At 40.3% G+C, this 21,188-nt stretch overlaps 1 protein-coding gene across 3 annotated transcripts in view; it reads right to left on the bottom strand.

Annotated features, from left to right (window-relative positions):
- Positions 1–647: 647 nt before the first annotated feature.
- The window catches only part of pcnx1 (pecanex 1), a 33,714-nt gene continuing 13,173 nt past the window's right edge, over positions 648–21,188 (bottom strand). Inside the window, exons 9-36 of one of the 3 annotated variants that reach the window (XM_031733464.2) lie at positions 19,991–20,084; positions 19,234–19,291; positions 17,921–18,153; positions 13,490–13,643; positions 13,219–13,251; positions 12,108–12,279; positions 11,123–11,233; positions 10,819–10,910; positions 9,535–9,644; positions 9,096–9,201; positions 8,890–8,982; positions 8,569–8,719; positions 8,333–8,474; positions 8,021–8,198; positions 7,769–7,877; positions 7,514–7,643; positions 7,361–7,419; positions 6,969–7,184; positions 5,296–5,549; positions 4,978–5,208; positions 4,464–4,564; positions 4,055–4,205; positions 3,699–3,929; positions 3,327–3,601; positions 3,058–3,236; positions 2,544–2,974; positions 2,208–2,348; positions 648–1,920 (exon numbers count right to left, since the gene is read on the bottom strand). In XM_031733464.2, coding sequence (XP_031589324.1) covers positions 1,780–1,920; positions 2,208–2,348; positions 2,544–2,974; positions 3,058–3,236; positions 3,327–3,601; positions 3,699–3,929; positions 4,055–4,205; positions 4,464–4,564; positions 4,978–5,208; positions 5,296–5,549; positions 6,969–7,184; positions 7,361–7,419; positions 7,514–7,643; positions 7,769–7,877; positions 8,021–8,198; positions 8,333–8,474; positions 8,569–8,719; positions 8,890–8,982; positions 9,096–9,201; positions 9,535–9,644; positions 10,819–10,910; positions 11,123–11,233; positions 12,108–12,279; positions 13,219–13,251; positions 13,490–13,643; positions 17,921–18,153; positions 19,234–19,291; positions 19,991–20,084 — 4,376 coding nt within the window. In that variant the 3' untranslated portion in view covers positions 648–1,779. Of the gene's footprint in view, positions 1,921–2,207; positions 2,349–2,543; positions 2,975–3,057; positions 3,237–3,326; positions 3,602–3,698; positions 3,930–4,054; positions 4,206–4,463; positions 4,565–4,977; positions 5,209–5,295; positions 5,550–6,968; positions 7,185–7,360; positions 7,420–7,513; positions 7,644–7,768; positions 7,878–8,020; positions 8,199–8,332; positions 8,475–8,568; positions 8,720–8,889; positions 8,983–9,095; positions 9,202–9,534; positions 9,645–10,818; positions 10,911–11,122; positions 11,234–12,107; positions 12,280–13,218; positions 13,252–13,489; positions 13,644–17,920; positions 18,154–19,233; positions 19,292–19,990; positions 20,085–21,188 lie in introns of those variants that run through there. The other 2 variants (XM_031733465.2, XM_039603457.1) reach the window with 2 other exon arrangements.

The following is a 21,188-nucleotide window of genomic DNA, read 5'->3' as shown; positions in this document are numbered from 1 at the left end:
GTTCATCTGCTGCAAATATTTTTTCAAGACTGTAGGAAAAAGGAAGAATTGGCAATTTTCTTAGATTTTTTTTTTTTTTTAATTAACTGCACACCATAAAATGTGCCAATTGGAAGCAAACAGGTTTTTGGAAATCACCTTGTTGGTGCAAAAACACTATTTTATATTTGTCAAACTCCGTTTTCTTTGGCAATTTTTATAGATTCAGGTAAAGAAATGGGAACAAATTCTGCTTTTGTGACAGGCTGACAGTCTCAAAGTGTACAAAGACAGAATTTAAAATTGGTTCTTTGTCAAGATGTCCGTTATGTGTAGACAAGACTAGTTTCAGCCCTTAAATTAGGTGCCATTTTTATGCTTGAATGATTTATGTAAAATACTGATCTGAACATGGTCAAGAACAAAGACTGGACTGAAAATAATGAGTGAGTTTCACAGAGTGAAAAAGCAGCCGATGTCCAAATGAAAAACTTATATAAGAAAGTCTGTCTACTTGGAAACAAAATATAAAAGATATGATTGGTGGGTTGGAACTTTTGCATGGCACAGAACAATTAGAAAAGCAGAGGACATCTACTTTAATGACAAACTTGTATAGGTTTTTCTTTTTAAAAAAACTCATGAATAAAATCATTCAGAGTATTAAAGACAGCAATAAATCAAACTTTTATTTCTCCATATAGAAAAGAATTAAGTTAAATAGAGAAACAGTCCACTGAAATTGCGGCATCTCATTTTCAAACAATGGTCCTTTGTACATTAATCTTTGTCCCAAAATGAAAAAAAAAGAAAAAAAAGGATGTAACAAAGTGTAAATACCGTATTCACAGTAATAAATATTGAAAACAAAATCTTTTATACATTGACATTATATATATATTTGTGTAAATATATATAGATATAGATATAATCATATACAGTAAAAAGTTATTTTCAAGTTTATCAAACATAAAATATTAAAATAAAAATGGCCAAAAACAGAATAATGATTGCATTTTTTTTCATTCCCAAGGCATCTGTAACCATGGCCATTCAGAATCTGTAATAAATAAAATGTGAATTTATCTAAAGATTGTAGTCCATCACTGTAAATTAAAAAAAAAATAATTATAGTGCAAGTTCCTTTTTTCTTAGGCGTAAATTAATCTTGCAAATTTCAAACTAATCCAAACGGAATGACAACAATGAAACAGAGGGTGTTGAGGACAACATCGAGTCTCTGACTTCTGTCAATTCTGCACCACAACTTTCTTTGTAGTCTTGGCAGCAAAAAACAAATAATAAAAAAAACAAAAAACAAAACATAAGGATTTCACATGTATCAATCCATAGCAAATATTCAATAAACCTATTTGGCAAATAGAGGAAAAACAAGAGAAGAAAGAGCTCCAGAAGCTCCTTACACTCAGCTCTGTCAGGATTTCCAAAACAACAAAGAAAAGAAAATGCATAGAAATCAATTACCAGTAGCAAGAACTAACTTAAGGGTTGTTTACTGTCATGCAGCATTTCTGAGACGCAAAGCAAGGCAGATATTGTGGATGTGAGTGTCGATGAAAGCATTGGATAAATGTATACTCTGCCTGTGCTTGCACATTTCCCTGGCTTCCTTTCCCCCTCAGCAGTAAGGAACGGGGGAGGGGGGAGAGCTCCCATTTCCTGTTTGTCCCCAGCCTCCTGTTAAAAGCCAGAAGAAGGCCTGACTTCATATCCACGCAAGCGCGCAGGGGTATATGTGTGCGTGTAAGTGTCTGTTTGTGTTTGTGTGCTTGCTTATCCTCAAACCTCTGCGCCCAACTCAATGACCCCAGTCTCAATAATGGGCACTAGCTTATCTTCCACCTGTACCAGCAGGATGGTTTTGTCTATATGGGAGCGATTGGCTAGGTCTCGGCTACAAGGCACCCACCGGTGAATCACCTGCAGGGGGCAATAGAAGAAACATCCAATAAAATTTATGAATCATTTATGACAGAACAAGTAGGTCAGAAAGGGTGTTACAGGGCAAAAAACAGGGCATATGCAAGCATGATAATAATTGCTAAATCACATTTATAGCACCAGAGGTGAGTGGGTGTGTAAAGTGAGTGTATGAGGCAAACTACAGCAACATATTTACATGACCTAGAGTTTACTTCGTCTGTGTGTGAAGATGAGTAAAGGGAAACATGGTGCTGATTTAGTAAAGTCTGTGAGAACACACTTACATGCCCTTCCATGCCCTCTAAAGGGCTCCATTCTCTCCAGCAGGTCCTTCCTGCTCTCAGTCTCATGGTTTCATCTGGCCACTGCAGCTCTTTCCGCTTCGATAAGTTAATGTTCTCCAGCACCAGACTCACGTCCACAATCTGAGGTGAAGACACGGACCGACAGTGTGTAAAAACTTATGTAACCACAAAGGGACTAAGGGCTTTTATTAGAAAGAAATCACTGACACTGCACGCACAAACACAAGGAGGATAAAGTGGAGAACAATGAAAAATAAAAACAGTTATATCAGGAATTTTTTTTTTTTTTTTTTTTTTAACAGATTAGTTACAAACCTGCACTCTGTAGGAGATGTCATCTCTCCGTACTGTGGAGACAGTGGGGTTGTGTTGCTGTAGGTGTTGATGATGGTGATGGTGCTGACTGAGGGGATCTGTCACGGTGCTGCAGAGGCCATCGTTGCCCAATAGGCCTACCAGTGTGTGGCGTTTGCAGGGAGGTATGCTGTGGCTGGAGAGGGAGGCCGAAGGGCCAGTGGGGTCAGAGGTGGAGCCCAGCCGGAGCTGCAGGGATGTAGGCAGCGTCCGTAGAGACAGCTGGCTGGTAGAGGAACGTCGGCAGGGCTCCAGGCCGGTGGTGGAGGTGCGAAGTGAGGAGTGGCGGCTGCTGCCATAGCGGTATGATGACGAATGGCTTGCCACGGAGGCCCGGGCGGGAGAGTGGCGCACCAAACCCGACTGAACCGACTGGGAACTTTGACTGGTGCCTGGACACAAAGGGGAGAATTGGTGTTAGTTTTCATGCTGTGCTGTTAAAGGCAAAATGTGACAGAGGAGCAGTAGTTCTCACCCAGAGTGTGTGGCTGGTATGAGTGAGGAGGGGGAGGTCCTGAGGTGCCCCCCTGAGATATTGAGCTCTGTTGAGAGTCGCCACCTGTCCCATTCCCACTGCCGCAGGACAAACCCCCTGCATCCGAATCCTCGATATTCCCGCCACTATTACAGCCTGCACCACAACCTTTCCGTAATCTGACAAGAGAAATCTTCATATTAATCTCAACTCAAACCCAAAATATACATTAGAAATACTCAACAGAGAAGAACAACACAATAGGAAACCTGTGCCAGGTGCTGACAATAAAGTTGCGGATGTTTCCGATGCTGATGGGCCCTCCCAGGATGTGTCCGAGCTGCGGGTGTGAGTTGCAGTAGGAGGTTGTTAGCGGGGATACGTAGATTGGATATCCAATAGGCTGGTCGCAAGAAGAGTTGATCATGTTACGCAGAGCCTGCTTGGCATTCTGGATGCTCCCACGCTCTGGATTTCTATTTCTCAGGAACACCAACTCCTGCTGCTGCCCTGCCCAAAGTCCTCGGACACATTCTTTATTTACCTGCAGCAAAATTCACAAGTTTGCATTAAATAACCCGACTTAGAGTGAGTATCATTAAACCATTCTGTGCAGTCTGTTGACTCTGTTGCAGTCCCACCTTGATAACACGGAAGCTGAGGTATCGCCGATTGAGCATTATAATTTTATACTCGTTGGTTCCTTCGTCCAGGACGTGGCGCAGAGCTAGGAGTGACGGGGCGTTTGACAGCACGGCACTCCTCCAGGCAGGGTCCCCCTCGTGAGCGATGACCAGGTTCTGCTGGTGAGAGGAGATGGCCTCGAAAAGAACTGCTGGCTCATCGTACTCATCGGGGGACGTGAAGTGGTCCTGAGGAACATTAAAAAAAAAAAAAAAAAAAAAAAAAAAAAAAAAAAAAAAAAGGTGAGAAGGTTTGGAGTATAGGGTTTAGGACAGTTTTGTCTCAGTAGATGGGGCCACATTCAGGGTCTCACCTGGTGTAGTTTGAGAGACATTCGGATACCAGGCACCACAACTTTCCTGAGCAGTTCCATGTCTGCAAAGATCCACTCGTCTCGCACTGAAGAGATGCGAAAATCTCCTTTAAAAAGAGCATGAAGTCCATAAAGGAAAGACTCCAGATTGCTGTGATGAAAAGAAGAAGAAGGAGAAGAAGAAGAAAAAAAGATTAGTCGGTACTCTTTATCTGGCTCACACAGACAGGTAGAAAATAAGAACAGACTTTGAGTGCATTCATGCTTAGAAAGACGTGCTTTTGAAAGCTAAACAGGAAAACTACAGGAACGATTGTCACAACAAGTCAACCTCCTGTTGCTGTTTACTCTCAGTACATGACACATTTGAACTTATTCACTCACAATACAATAACAATTACTAAATAACCTGGACATATGATGGGCTGCAGTTCCCAGAGCTCTCCTTCCCAGCACACACAGTCCAAAGCAGAGCAGCACCAGAGGCGAGTCTTTCTCACTGTCCAGTGGCTACAATCCAAGCAAAACATGAAAGATTTTAGAGGTCAGCTTTTATCTCCAAATCTTTACAGAAACTTTCATCATGGCTCTGATCCCCTCACTCAGTTTTTTATTAAAAAAACAAAAAAAACCCCATATCATCTGACAACAACTGACGCAAATACAGGATCCCTTTGGGCAGAAACTAGATGCAGTGACTTTTTAAAGAGTGATTAAAATCAAACTGCTCAAGGGATCTAAAGTCTTTGAAGATCTTAGGTTTCCACTGTCATGCTATTAGAATATTTTTTAATTTATTGTGACAATGCAATGAAATATGCTCTGCTTGTACAGCTGAAAAAAATAGCCTAGACCAATAGCCTGCTGCCTCCTTTATGCCATTTGGGGGACAACAACTGAAGCAGAATTGAAGGCCTCATTACCTTGGCCCTTCGGGAGTTGCAGTACTGAATCCAGCCCAGGTAGACACCACAGAAACTGTCCCTGGAGATGCCCGCAAGCCGGTGGTCATAGTCCTCATCAATGTTGGGATTGAAAGTGGGATCCAGATCGACATAGTTCCTCTCTCCACAGCCCCGCAGGCCATCTTTCATGGTCTCATTAGCCAGCCATTCCTCCAGTTTAGGAGAAGCAACCACATAGTAGATGATACCCTGAGCACAGAAAGGGATGATGCATTTAGAACTTTTAGAAATCCCACACTGCACTAAAACATTCTTCTCTCTTGTCATCCTACAAACCTTGACATAGTAGGTGGTGAGGATGCGGCGTAGATCGAACACCTGCAGCATGGAGGCAGCACTGTTATCAGTGATGCTGTAGCCTTCCAGAACATATTTGGTGACCAGCACCTCCCACGCCAGCCAGCGCTGCCCAAAGGCAGCATTAAAGGACAGGATGTGAGGGAGATGGCCTGGCTCGCAGCAGCAGCAGCCCTCATCTTCCTCCACCCCTTCAGTGATGGCTTCGACTTCCCTCTGCTGGCAGTAGGTTCCTGTGGAGGAAAAGTCAGCATGTTAATGATGCTGTGTGGGACACAGGTCTGTTCCAATTCAGTCCGGTAAAGTGCACCGACTGAGAGAATCGTGATTATCATTAATAGTTCAACCAATTAATTTTCTGTTAACTAACTCGTTGATTAATCACTTTATCACTGGAGCTTTAATCCAATAAACCGGCAGAAGGAAGATGCTCTGTAATAAACAAAAAGCTGCTGACAGAAACTGGTGATGAGTGTCATGCTTCGAGGCGTGCCTCCAATTCTGTCAAATGTTCACTGTGTCACATGCTCTCAGCTAATGTTTCAGCAGGTTTATTTGCAGCACAAAGCTTCAGGCTGAATAAAACAAAGTCACGTTGATGATAAAGCACGACCAGGTGTGTTTGGGAAGGAGATAAAAATGACTAAACAAATACAGTGGAATGCCACTTTGATGAAATATCTCAATAATTCTTAGGGTTTAGTTTAACATTCTTAAAAAAAAAAAAAAAAAAAAAAAAAGACACAAAAAAACAAAACAGGTGTACAAATATGAATGGAGATTGAAACTGGAGATCTATGAAACGCCAAACACACTTGAAAGCCAATACGTGTCACACTTATTTTCCTCTATGGCATGACTACGATGGGAACTGGCTTCACAAGTTTAAAGTTAGCTTTGTGCTGCTACACTACATGGACAAAAATGCTGGGCCACCTACACATTACTCCTACAGGTGTTTGGCCTTGGAAACTCACACTGAAGCTCCTTGTCCACAGTTTTCATGCTGATCTTAATGGCAGAGGAGGTTTGGAGCTCTGCAGTTACTGAGTCAGCACAGAGTTCGCAACATTTACACATTACATGCCTTAGTGACTTTAACATTATGTCATTTATCACGTCATGGCTGAGTTGCTGTGGTTCTTACACACTTCCCCTTTGCAATAATACTCTTATAGTTGATTGTAGAATATCCAGGAGGGAAGAACTCTCATGAAATGATTTGCTACAGCAGTGATGTCCTTCTACAGTACCATGCTTAAAACCAGTGAGCTCTGTAGAAAGACCCACAAACGTTTGTTAAGACATGTGATATGGGTCACAGGTCTGACCTGACACTTGAAAATAATGTTTAATGAGGTACACTAAAAAGTCATAAAATACATTTTCACAAACACTTACAAAACGTTAGACCACATGATCTTGGTTAGGTTGACATGACCCAAATAAGGTTACTTTGGAAGATTGTACTAGCTGTAGCAATAGGGCATGGTAAGACCTCTTCACCGTGAAATACCTGTACAGTTTTCTGAATTCTTTTACCTTCTTTTCTTGCACTACCACACACATTTGTTAATAATTAATTGCCATTAATTAGTGACTGAATTCCTGAAACAGCTGGTTCAACACTTTTTACAAATGGATCTTCTCACCTCTGAACTCCAGCCCTCGAAGCTGAAAAGTAACAAGGCCGTTGCCAATTTCTATGAGGTGCACCAACGCATTCAGGTAGTCAGAAGCCAAAATGAAACAGTCCCCGGTGCTGAAGTTTCCCCAGCGGCCCAAGAGGAGGTCTCCACAGAGGCTGTGCTGCAGGGAGCGGGAAAGGTGCTCATAGAAGATGGAGTTCAAATTGTTGTCGTCAGAGCCTGAGGAAAGATGAAGGAAGGAGTAAAGTACATTAATAAATCACTCGTCACTGCTTTATTGTGTAACCAGTGTGATCACTAGGGCACATTGAGGATTTAAGTCTGCCCCAATTAAATATCAACATTTAAACAAGCAATTCTCTGGTTACAGTTTTAACCAAAAGACATGTCGTCACCTGGATTTCTGTCCAGCTGAGAGGCCAGTCGAGTGTTTGAGTGATCCACTCTTTTAGTGCTACAAAAAAAGGAAAAGAGCAACACATTTTAGAAGTGCAAGAAAGTGTATTTGACATTAAAATGTTTTGTTTTTTTTAAATAAAACTCTTTACTTGTAGTCTCTCTCCCAGAACTTGACAGGGCGGACATAAGAAGTAATGAAGATGGCACTGCCCAGAAAGGGATTGAGGGGGGTGGAGAAGATTGCTGACACTACAGCCTGGACAAACAGCATGGCAGAGTCTGATGAGGCCTCAGGTCAAGGTCATTTAACAACTTGCTACAAGAAAAACTACAGCCTCAAAAAACAAAAAAACAAAACACTTAACATGTTATAACAGGAAGAATTTACTGCAGTGAAAGGATACGAGGCACGGCAAAGGGCTGAGCAAAGGCGTGGAAGGCTGACCCCCATGTGATCTGCCAGGGGGCGATGTAGGTGTAAACAAAGTGCAGCTTATAGAACAGCTCCCACATCTTAAAAAAACCAAAAACCAAAAACAGAAAGAAACAGTCAAGAAACCAGTAATGAATCATCCACCTGTGATATGATAATGTATGCATGTGTCTTGCAGTTAATCAGAATAGTTGTTCAAATAATTTAAATACATTTCTCTCACCTTGCTGAAAATGATAGACATCAGGAAGAGATCAAGCAACAGCGTCTCCGACAGATGACGGTAGTCAAAGGTGAAGAAGAGGACGGTGAAGAGGATCGTCACATACTGGTAGGTAGGACTGCTGTAGCAGGAGCGAAGCAGTTTCAGGCCTGCCACTGTGATCATCAGCGCGCCGATTCTGGAGCAGCAGCAAAGAAAATGTTTTGTTTTGTTAAAGTACCACGCATTCAAACTTGCATCACTCTAAAAAGCTGTTAGAAATTAGAGGAATAGTCACAAAGAGATATTATAGAAAATATCATGAGTCCTCACTCGGTGTCGAGTCTCTTCGGGCTGGCCAGCTCTCTGGCGCTGCCGCTGAGCTCGTTGAGAATAACGAGCGGATAAAGAACGTTCTTTTCCACAAACAGCAGCCACACGTGCAGCTTTTCAAACCACATTACATGGGCCGCATCTGACAAAAGAAAGGAAGAGCATTTGAGATGCTAAAGCAAATGGAAAAAAAACAAGAACAAAGCAGTGCTCCTGAGAGAATTCACTGTACTTACCCCTGACTTCAAACTGGTAGTACTCCTTGGTTTTTAAAAGAGGGTGAGAGAAGCAGTACCAGGGTAGCTGCTTGCGAACTTGAGGCAGCAGGTAGTGGGTGAGCAACCCCACCGTCCCCAGCAGAGCATACAGGACATAACTAAGGAAAGGCTGCAGGAACACAGAGATGCAATAGTGCTTACAGTTTGTGTCTGCTGGTTTTAAGAACAAGAGAGAATAACTGACTAGATCATCATGAGTCTTAAAAGAATATGTAATGTAACAATACAGCACACATTACATTTGATTTTCTGTTTTCAAAACCAAAGAAATTACTGTACCTGCAGCGCTATGAATACTGTGCTAACGTGGATGGCGAAGTAAAGGACAGCAATGACCACACAGACGATCAGGTCTGACTGCAAACGCTCATTCTAAAACATTTGAAAAGAAACACTTAAGGGATCAAAGAAACAAAAAAAACTATTTTAGACTGAAAATTAGAACTGTGCAACAATTTTAATAACTAAAATTGATGTATACTCACCACTGAAGACCGAAGCTTCTCTGGCAGAGGGTCCTGTACCTCTGACAGGGGGTCTTCTGGATTTTTGTCTCTTAAATTGGGTAAAATCTTGGACTGTACCAATGAGCTGTAAATCAAAGACAAGAAAATATTACCGGTTTGAAGGCCATCAACCTGTGCGGGATTATACAATCAGAAGGAATGCAGAGTCATCATCTGTATGAAGCAGTGTTAAGCTATTTGAACTGATTTTAAGAAATCCATATCTAAGATTATACTCAAATATATTCTGTGGATTAAAGGTCACAAATAACTCTTAACGGATGAAGCAGTTAATGGAAAATCCTTTTTTGAACCAGATAAGTGATTTTCACCCATCCAACCATTAGGACCAGTTTTGGTACTATGTGAATTTTGCTCTAATACAAAGCAAAGCTGTGGTGCATGTCTGTAAACTTACAGGAGGACAGAGGGGTCACTGCTCTGCCGGCTCAGGTGGTAAGACACTGCCACCAAGAGGCCACAGAATACAGAAAACAGCACAGGGATGTGATGAGGCTCCCAGGTCTCCTGAAACACAATATCAAGGATTTAACACACTTCTGGGTGTCTGACCTTTTGTTGCTGGTATGTTTACACATACAGTTTATTGTTCATGTAGATGCCTGATGTTTCCAAAACTACTGGATGGACTACCATGAAACATTCTACAGACGAATCCTGACAATGCCTTCTTTTCAATATGCTAAATTATGCTTCTGTGTATCCTCTATCCTGCCATGACCCACAAATCTCTTCCTCCAACATTATGACAGATCTTTTAGGAGATGAAAAGGACAGAGAGAGGAGGTTTCTGGAGGAGCTAGTAGTGAGCAAGAACAAATGTAGCCTATATGTGGCATAGGCTACATCTGCATAATTTTAAATGTCACTCTTCCACATGTGACACAGCTTATTCCCATGAGGCTTACTTTGTAGTGCTATGGATAAAGACCAGCAGCCAGTATAACAGAACACAGCGACATAGGGAGACGCTGTTTAATGTACCTTCTTGTATCATGTGCTAAATCTAACACGTTTGCAATGTGGTTTGGCATCACGGAAAGCAACAGTTAGTCTTGTTTTTATTTTTATATTTAACACCCACACCTTTATGTAGGTAGGTATACTGTACAGTAATGATGCTTTACTTGTACGGTATATGTGAATAAAGGCCTTGTTAGGAAAAAAGATGTTTTATGGACATTTGTACTTGTCAGTTTTAAAGGTAATCCAGATGTGCAAAACATCAATATGACGATTAAAACTGATGCTATACGAGTAAGAATTTCTCAACTATGGTTGTGTCTCTTCATCACATCCTCACCGGGAGGATGAGAAGCAAGTGAGGGAAGCGAGGAGACATGGATAATTAAAGGATAATGAATTAGGACAATAAATAACAAGTAGTGTATCCTGGCAATTCCACAGTAAGTTCTCTACTGCAGACTGAGGTTCACAGATTTTAGTGTCAAGTGATGTTGACAACAACTAGTTGGATTGAAATTAGACACAATCATTCATGTTCTCCTCAAACTGCAAGAACAAGAATCAGGTACTTCTTATTTTTTCCATTTACTGTCACCACCTCAACAAAATACAATTTTTTATTTGTATTTTTAACATTATAGCTCAAGAATACACTCCTCCTTGAGCATCACTTGTACTTTGTGTTTAGCCATTATTAGGCATTGTTTGCGCTCACCTTCAGAGCTCCGTAGCAGAAGCCGTAAAGCAGAGCGACAGTGACGATGCTGCGCAGGATGCTGTACAGTGCTGACAGAAGGCTTGTAGAGGCTGCAAAGGGAACAGGGAGGATGCCAGCAATGAGAGCACTCAAACTGACAGCAACAAGGGCAGGCAGAATGCAAATCAGCACAGTGGCCTCTTATGATGTCTGGTATATCATAATGTATAAGGTAAAGCAACGTGGATAAGTGTCTGACGTCTCATCCTGTAGAGGTCAAAGTCACCCCTGCAGAGAAGTTGTGCATCTAAAAGTTACTCACCATTGCCCCCGAACACATGGATGTCCAGCTGCTCGAAGAGATACATGACAAACGTGTTGACTTGTGGCAGCAGCCCCACAAAGAAGATGATGGGAAAACACAGAGTAAAGACTGCAGGGAGAAGCAAGCAAAGCAAAATTAAACACATTTATCATCCTATAATTCTGTAATTTGCAGGGATCACCTTTCACACATGGGAAACAATGACCTGCGGTTCACTTCAAATATTACTGGTTCATAATAGTGTACAGAAATGTCTCCAAGGACAATGCAATAATTATTGATTATGGGCTGATGAAAGGAGCTTTTAATATCTATATAAACCAAAAGGAAAAATTTGCTTTTAGTAGAGATTTGTTGCTCACACACAGTCTGCACTTTATGACTGTTGCACAAACAGTGGATCAGATCCCAGAAAACCTATTTTATCTATCTTCTTATTAATGGTGGCAAAAGTTAGAACCATTTGGATTGCTTCAGATATTTCTGGACTCGGGCTGTTTTGTCAGTGCTTCCATACTTTGAAACACTTTCAACATCTTATGACAGCTGCTGGGTTGTTTGGTTATTACTGCTCACACCAAGAATTCTACATCAGATGAGTCCTGAAATTTAACTCTTAATATTCTCAATAAATGTTACCAAAAATGCTTTTGACAGCTTTGAAAGTTCCTTATTTAGTCATTAATATTTTATCAGATAAAGTGTTTATGGCCACTTGCAGCATAAGCAAACTTTTTAGGGCCTTTAATATGTTTACTTACAACTTTTAAAGCATTTCCTGGCCTGGATTCAGCCTCCAGCTTTTGCACGCATACACACCCAAACTGTGCTGCTCAAAGTTGTCTTGCTACGTCACCCCCTTTCATTAAATCACTTCTAAAACTTCCAGGATTTAGCATTTTGGCATGTTTCTCTATGACTTTGTGAATAACAATCAGTGTTTAAAACAGAGTACAAAGAAGTAACAATGTAGTATACTCACCTATGACGAGGTCCCTGGCAGAGGTGAGCACCAGGGAGCTGGTGAGTGCGACTCCATACAGGGTGAAGCGGGAGGAAGTGGTCCGCAGGCTGCCGTAGTGGAGCAGCCAAATGAGGCCACAGCACAGGCAGAAATAGACAGGCCGGCTGTACGCTATGATACGATTATGGCCCTGCAGGGACAAGGGTATAAGGATACAAATGGATCATTAAAGAAGCATTTTTTTGTGGTTCAATATAGCTCAAGAAGACATATCCTGTGTATTAAAATAAGCAAAAAAGGACAGAAAACCTAATGTTTTAAATAACAATTGTCTGTTGTCATAGTATTTATTAAGCATGATAAAAAGCCATAATGCTAGTGTGCACATATGTTTTAAAACTTGAACAACAGCAAAAAAACAGTAACTGCCAAGTATAACACAAGGATCATTCTAACAATCGTTGCTTAAAGGCGTCAGTGTTATATCAGCCCCATGGAGAGTGACACAGGTATAAACAGAAATAGCATCAAGTGTAAGGTTTCACAGGAGAAGGAGGATGCATATCTGCAGCGTGCAGGTTGCAACCCAAGAGGCTATAAGATGTCCTGCTTTTCCACTCTGGGAGGCAGCGACAGTTCACGCACCACCAATCAGATAAAAAAGACTTTTTTTTTTTCCCTCCCCACCCCGAAATGTCGAGAAATGGGAAGGAAAAAAGTCCTTGAGGTGAGATGAGAGGACACCCAGGGGGGAGAGAGGGAGAGAGAGAGAGACAGAGACAAAGAGTAAGAGAGTGAGCTGTGGTCTAAACTCTGACCAGCTATTTAAAGCTTGTGCCTGCAGCTGAGTATGAGCTGCATTAATAAAAGACGCCGTTTCAGAGCAGGCCACTGACGCAAGGGAGAGAGGAACACCCAGGCTCACAAGGAAGGGGGGGGTGGAGCAGCATGATTTTTCAGGACCACAACAGAGCAACAAAAAGCTGCTGAATAATAACTACAGAGCTTCAAAGTACTGCTGATTTTCTACTTTTTAATACTTCTTATATAAAATCCATTTAATTTCTTGTTTTGATGTCATTTCTCAATAAGTCGCTCTGTTCTAATGATTTGCAAATGACATACTTACATGACGAGGGGAAGAGGAGTCTGGTTGAACACTCTGTTGATAAAGAAACTCACAATTAAAATGATAACGTCGACATACCTCGTGCAAACATGTTATTACAAACTCTCCTAAGTAATAAATCATTTTTATTTTTGCACCAGCTATTCCCCTAAAAGACATAACAAACCCCTGCAGCCATGCCTAACACATTTTGCAGCTTTTAAACTGCTTCTTTGTAGCAGTGCTCGTCTGTTGCACTTTAAGGTTGAGTCCTGTTCACCCAGCTACTCACCTTTAGTAAGGAATACTGGCAGCTTGCAATGACGAGGCAGAACTGAAAGACCCAGATATCAGTGAAGAAGCCGTGCACCAGCAGCACTGAACCCAGAAAGGCCACAAGGACAGCCAGCACCACTGCCAGCACATTCTCTAAAACCTCACGGTTCCTGTAACAATTGGGAAAAAGTCAATTCACAGGTACATTCAGCCACTTAAGGACTTCAAAATCATTTTTTTCTAATGCTTACTACTGAAAACTCAAGAGAATATTCATCAAGACTTAAAGTCAGCTCTAAAAAAATAAAATAATTATAATTGAAAAATAATTTGGAAGATTTAACAGAGAAGAAAAAAAAACTGTTCCAAAGACTGGGATCAACAAATAAAGAATGTCAACGGCCCTCCATTTAAACTGGCAGCATGTGGTGATGGGTCAGCAAACTGGAGCGACTTAGGAGGATAATATTGACTGAAGAGATCCACGTGGTGCTTTAAAAAAAAAAACAAATCAAAAATCAATTCTTTCACTGCCAACTGTGGTTATTCTTCTTGGTGCTGTTGAGAAGCTTACAGCTAGACAAGTCTGACTGAGTAACTCCCACATAGAGATAATTACAGACAACTGATAGAAAGCAGTGACTCCAAATCCCCAAGCAAGATGGATGATTTTAATTTCAAAGACTTAACAATGTGGCTGATGTTCTTGCTGAATCCAGAAACAGAAACAGAATTGACAACAATGCTGTGCAAAAGTTTTGAGCTATCCCATTTTTTGAAAAGAAAAAAAAAAAAAAAAAAAACTTACTTAGGCACGCTTTCTTAAGGTCTGGGTTCTGGGGCAGCCAGTCCATGACCAAAGGTGTTGCATTGTGTTTTTCCATCCAGGTATGCTTTTAGTGCACTGACAGTGTGTTTGGGATAATTGTCATGATGAAAAATGAAGCAGCGGCCAAAAGCTAATCAAGGTTAACCCTTGCTTCTCTTTTCTGATCAGAGCCATTTCTGTCTGGCCTCCTTCCAGAACATAATGAATGGGTTACTGAGGGTGATCTCTGCCTGTACAGCTTACTACAGCTACACTTGGACAAAAACTTAGAACATTGATAGATATTGAGGTGTCATAACTTGAGATTAAGGAATCGGGGTTGCCGTCAAATATCATCATTATTGGAGGAAGGCCTCTTAGTTTTTATTTCGTCCTCAACTTGTACAACTTGTTTTCTCAAATTTTTCAGGGATACACTGCACACCATGCTGAGACATGCTACTTTTTGGCTGATCACCTTTTTGGTGCAAAAATACTAATTTATGCCTGTAATCTGCGCTGTATTTGACATTTTGCATAGATTTAATTAAAACAATGGGAGGAAATTGAGTGTTTTTGAGACAAACTGCTAATAACAAAGTACCAAAAGACAACTTAAAATGAGTTCTGTGTTATGTAAACACATACACTCCTTCATCGTTTGAATTAAGAGCGTTTTTCATGCTTGAATGATTCAGAGGTCAGTGTTAAATGGCTTTAAAAAAAATAAAAAATAAAAACATGAAGTGAAAAGGAGCCCATGTCCAAAGGAAAACTTTGAACGACCTTCAGAAAGCCTGGAGAACTATTCCTCAATTCAACTTTGGAAACAAAATATAAAGAAGGGGTGAGGGTGGCTCAGGACTTTAGCACAGTACTGTTGATTACCATAACAGCTATTTAGTTTACTATTTGAAGACAGGACTTTTGCAGGAAACGGCTGAACAAAAATGTTTACCACAGAAATTAAATATATAACATCCTAAAATGTTCACAACAAAAGCTGACAGCAGTATAAAAACCAGCAGTTATTTTAAAGCCAATGTGATCAACACAAATTAAAAATTAGGGCAAACAAAACAAACAAAGCGATCCCACTAAGCTGTTGCTACAAAATGTTTCACAATAAAAGCCCTGTTATTAAGTAGGGATGGACTGATCTGATATACAGTATCGGTATCGGTCCGATACTGGCCTAAATTACTGGATCGGATATCGGGGAGAAATAGAAAAAAAACAACAACAAAAAAAGTAACCTGATCCATTAAATATCACAAAAGCGCCTCACAAAACTTGCAACATGGTAAACCCAGGTCATTAGCACATTGGAGTATGCGTCACATGATAGAGTGGTTATCGTGTGCGAGATCTGTCAGCAGTCATGTCAGCGGTGTGGAGTTATTTCAGTCTGAACGAAGAAAAAAGCAACACTGTCGAATGTCACTTATGCAATACAAGTGTTTCGTGAGGTGGTTGCAGTGTTGGGAACTTTAACACCACAAGCATGATTAAACACTTAAGGAAACACCACAGAAAGGAGTACACGGAATTTATCCAGGCCTCCAATGTTAAGAAGTATCAACAAACGCTTTTGGAAAACATTCAGAGGCGTGAAAAACTCGCTCCAGAAAGCAATAAAGCAAAGCTGATAATGGAGAAAATTGTTGAATTTGTTGTGCTTGATGACCAACCAAACTGTGCTGTGGAAATGTCGGTTTTCGACGCTTAATTGAGCATTTGGAGCCTCGCTACGTGCTGCCACATGGCATTTCATCTCCGAGCAAGCTATCTTAGAACAGTACAAGCAGGTGTCTAAGTTCATCTCTGAATGTTTGTAAAGCATTCCCATGTTAAGCTTAACAACAGATATCTGGAGCTTGGACGTTTGTCCGATGTCTTTGCTAAGTCTGACTGTACAATAACAAATGCGTAATTACAAGAATATCGTTTGTTTTTAGTTGGTTTTTTTGAGTTTGCCTATGTCTGCTAATATTGCACTTCATTTGTTTTTCAGAACCAAAAGGTTTTTGAAATTTGCATAAAGTTGCACTTTTAATTACTTGAATATTACTTCAGGATTGGCCAAGTCGAGTCCTCGAGGGCCGGTGTCCTGCAGGTTTTAGATCTCACCCTGAGTCTTCACACCTGAATCAAATGATTAGTTCATTACCAGGCCTCTGGAGAACTACAAGACATGTTGAGGAAGTAATTTAGCCAGCTGTGATGAATCAAGGACACATCTAAAACCTGCAGGACACCGGCCCTCGAGGCCTAGCTTTGTACACCACTGCATTAAATACTTAGATTTAAAGTTCTGCATAAAGTTGCCCACTTTGAGGATGGATGTTTGGATAATGGTGACAGCTAAACGGTGTTCAAGTTTAAAAAGATCAGTATTGCTGAACTGAGCCATATTTTGGGTGCAGTGTATTTCTTGCATACGAGTATAACAGAATAGCTTTAGTGTTTTGTCTTTTTAAATTTCAGTATGAACTTATACAGAATGCAGCAAGACATTAAAAAAAAAAACAGTTAAACACTTAAAAAAATTGACTATATTGGATTCGTATCGGTATCGGAAGACATCCAAATTTATGATATTGGTATTGGACATAAAAAAGTGGTATTGTGCCATCTCTATTAGTAAGTGAAAACTCTGATCTAAAATTGTTACATGAGGTGTAGCATCCTGAAAGGCCATGTCGGTGAGGATCTGGGTGTGCTGTAGTAAAGCTTATGCTCTGACAATAATGATTGACTCCAAGCTCGTTCAGTCATTTTTACAGTTTGTTTGCACATGCTGTGTTTTATTTACCTTTGCATTAAATTAGCAAAGGTCATCCCTGTCTTAGTGGAAACAGGTGTGGTGGGCGCAATACTCTGTTTAACCATAAAACACAAGCTAACCTGTTGATCTCTTTGAGTAGTGACTGTAATGCTGTAATTCTGACTGGGCAATGGAGAGCAGATTGAAACAAACAAACAAAACTACAAATAAAGGCTTCTTGTGTGCTTTAAATAAAGGCCTGTTTTTTTGTATTTTGGACTAGTAAACTTCAGCTAATAACACACAGATTGTGTTTTTGCAAGCTGAGTCAATTTCAGATATACACATATAAAGCAAAGTAACATCAAAATTATTTCTATTAAATTTCACGTTATTCTTCAAAAGCAGGCAAAAAATATCCTGCAAAGGGTGACATTTAAGGACATTTACACATGTATGTGCTTGAAATACAGTTAGGTAGTTCTCAAGGCGCCGATTTCTGTAGGAGAAATGTCAGTCTCAAACTAGGGGATCTCTTTTCGTTCATTAGTCAGACACTGCTGCAACCCACTTGGCCTGCTTTTTAATTTAATTGGAACTGATTAAATAAATGGCTTATGCTGTGATAGGCAGACATTTCATAAAAAGAAATATCAATTTTGTAAATAATCTAATTTATCTGAAAGACAAACTGGTTTTCTAGTAGAAAAGTCCTGGAAAGGTCCTTTAACATTCAGTATTTTTGAGCCTGACTAAATTGTGATCAAGTATGTACATGACACACCGAATTTTAAATTTGCATTGAGGTCATCAATGGTGCTTTGTAAAAATAAAGCTGAAGCAGATGGAAACGACCTGATGTGAAGCCCTACCTGTCGAACAGCGCCAGCAGGGTAAGTCGGTCAAAGTGCAGGCCGACCCACAGGTAGGGGAGAAGCCACAAACGGTAGTACTGCTTCGCTTTCCCAGCTGCAGCAGAGCCTGCAGGATCCTCTTGTCCCAGTGGTGCATCCTGGAGCTCTGGACTCAGATCTCCGTCCTGCTGCTCCAGCAGCTCTGGGTCCATAGTCAGCAGACGGTTCAAACGGATCTGAGGGAGGGAGATCTATCCCACAATCAGAAACATGTCCAAAAACATGATTTGGAAGAAGAAATTGATTATATTACAACACGATAAAGCAAGGAGTAATAATAAAGCTTTAATAGCATTTAATATTTTCTTTTAGTACAATTAAATATTTGATTTTGGCTTTCACTCAGGTTAAAGATTCACCATCACATTCATTCTTCAAACCATATGAGCCCTTATTGCAGACACGGATATATGACTGAAGACATCTTTGTTGCATATTGAAAAAGCAGAGCACATACAGTGCTTTGCAAAAGTCTGAAGCCACTCTTCCCTTGTGTCTTTATGTTTGGCTCTCAAAAAGCCAGACATTTTAAGTCTTCTTTAGCAATAATTTTTTAGGCTTACATAAAAAGGCACCTATCTCAAGGGATAAAGCAGTGTTGTGTCTGCACATAACAGCTTAGCAAAGAACCTTGAGGCACCTGCCTGTCGCAAAAATACAGTTTGTTCCGGTTTCTTTAGTTAAATGTATGAAAAATGCCAAAGACAATAGTTTAACAGACAGAAAATACTTTTTTTTGCATCAACAGGGTGAGTCCTAAAGAGCTATTTGCTGAAAATCTGGTAAGTGTCCTTTAATTTTCTTTTTTTAAATAATGAAAACTGCAAAGGGAATGACAAAGAAAAGAAGTGACAGGGTTAAAAACAACAAACAGAAGATGGACACTATGTGAAAGTCCTTAGGAAATAACAAAAACTCCAGCTGAGACCTGAGAAAAGATTTAACAGATGTATCTGTCCTTTCATTCATGGGCTGTTTGGTGAAACCTTGTCAGATACATACTTGCCTAAGGGTTGTTAGAATTACACAAACTGTTTTTTTCTCTTATGTACTGTATTTGCACACATGTATCAATAAATTGCTTCACCTGTTTCCCCATTTCCTGAGCAAAACAAAGAAACGACAGGTGGCTCGATACTTTTGCACAGTACTGTATAACTATATTAAATCAATTTAAACTGGTCAAGTAGACATTTAAGAGCTGAAAGTCTCCTTTTTTCACAAACATACAAACAGACATGCCAAGAGGAGCTCACTGGTTGGGTACACACCAGGTCATGAGGGTAAAAGCGAACTGAGGTAGAACTGGAGAGGTGGGAATCCGTATCCCTGCGGGGAATTAAAGAAAATGAGAACACTGATGAAAGAAAAGCATCTGCTGCACTTACTGTATTAAACCATGATTCATTTCCTGATGACCTCAAACTAAATAGCCAATAGGCTATTTGCTGTGTTTTTGTACTGTACAGTCATGTTTTCCTTTTAAGGTAGGGATCCATTAAAAGTAACCATTGGAGACATTAGGAACTCACTGCACCGACTAGCAAAACACTACAATCAAGAAAAGGTCAGCTAGCTAACTTGACAAATGATAATAAGTAATGTATTTATTTCAATTTGAATCAAGCTAAATGATCTTATTTCAAAACTCAAAAAATGCTGACCAAGCAAAAATCATCAGGGCATGTGTTATGGTGTTTAAATCCTTCAAAGCTTAATGAGAAGATTAAGACTCCCTTCACTTTCAGTGGCATTTTGTTAAATGTGAAGCTACGGCCATCAGAAAGCTCTTATTTTATGACAATGGAAACCAGGGGAAAAGGTCTAGCATGGTTCAGAACAAAAGGTAACAGAATCCACCCACGAGAAACCTTAGAGGTGCTGGTAGATGCTTTTGTTTAACCAATCATTTCACAGCTCTTTAGAGAAAACTGCTACCTCCTGATTAAAAATACAAACCCTGAGCTTTTTTGTATCCCGTTGTCTAAAAACCCACTACACAAATTAGGTGATCATTTTGACACTAACCATATGTTATTGGAGGCTCGTCTGGTTGCAGGTTCAAAATTGACCAGCGACATATCACATCCGCCAGCCTCGTATAAAGAGGGAGTGAGCTTTCCTGGAGGCACACAACACAAAGAAAGAGATGAACGGTCAGACCATGGAAATCATAAGCACAGAGTGGCGTCGTCTGTGAGAGTAATTTCATTAAATTACATGTTTATATGTGGAGAATTAGATGGATTTGACAATATTGCTGTATTCATCTGAGCTAATGTGATTATGCAGTGAAAGTGCCTCCTCCCAGTGGCTGTAGGCAAGTCACTCATTTCCTGCTCGGGCTTGACAAGTGGTCAGATTTTTCCTAATACATGTCTGTTGCTTCAGAGTAGTTTTACTCCACTTTTTTGTGTTGAGGTACAAAACCCCACCCAAAAGTTACAGATGTACCAAGCCTTTCTATCAAATCCAAACCCTCCAGTATGAATCCAACTACTATAAAAGAAAGCGGACCTAAAATACCTACGATATTGCAGTATTCATTGTTGTTCAGGTATAGACATAATATTACCATGGTAAAGTTGCTGTTCTGCCTCAGTAAGTGAAACCTCACATGCATTCCAAACACTGAATGTAATGGGGATTAAAAGTGTGGGGAAACGCCATAAAAAAATAAAAAAAGCCAAGCTAGTCATTTCAAATATTTTAAGTAGACTTTCTGCTTCTCAGTGATAGAAATTAGGATTCCTGCAAGACAAAAATCACTTTCAGGAATTTGTTACAGCCCTTAAATGCATTTCTATTCAACTCATTTCTGTTAAGAACCTGACCGTTTGTGCAATTCATATCCTCCTGAGAACCGAATTAAAGAAAAATCTTTCAGTTTAACTTTTTTTTTGGTCCACTACAGAGAACATAATGAATAGGCGGGGTCTCAGGAGGACATGGCATGATGAAATTATCTGAAAAATTTCAAAAGTTAATATACTTCATCTAGTTGTTCACAGACGTCCCATAAACCACATCTTCACTTGAGTAGTCTTATAATCACCTTCACATCTAGAGTGCATAAAAACCTGCATCAGGCCACTTTTCGTCTGTCCCATACAGACAGACAAGACAATGGGACAAGCGGACCGACACACACACACACACACACACACACACACACACACACACACACACACACACACACACACACACACACACACACACACACACA

This window comes from Oreochromis aureus, linkage group 19 (genome assembly GCF_013358895.1).
Source record: "Oreochromis aureus strain Israel breed Guangdong linkage group 19, ZZ_aureus, whole genome shotgun sequence".
NCBI lineage: Eukaryota > Metazoa > Chordata > Actinopteri > Cichliformes > Cichlidae > Oreochromis > Oreochromis aureus.
This window is presented reverse-complemented; position numbering and strand designations above follow the sequence as displayed.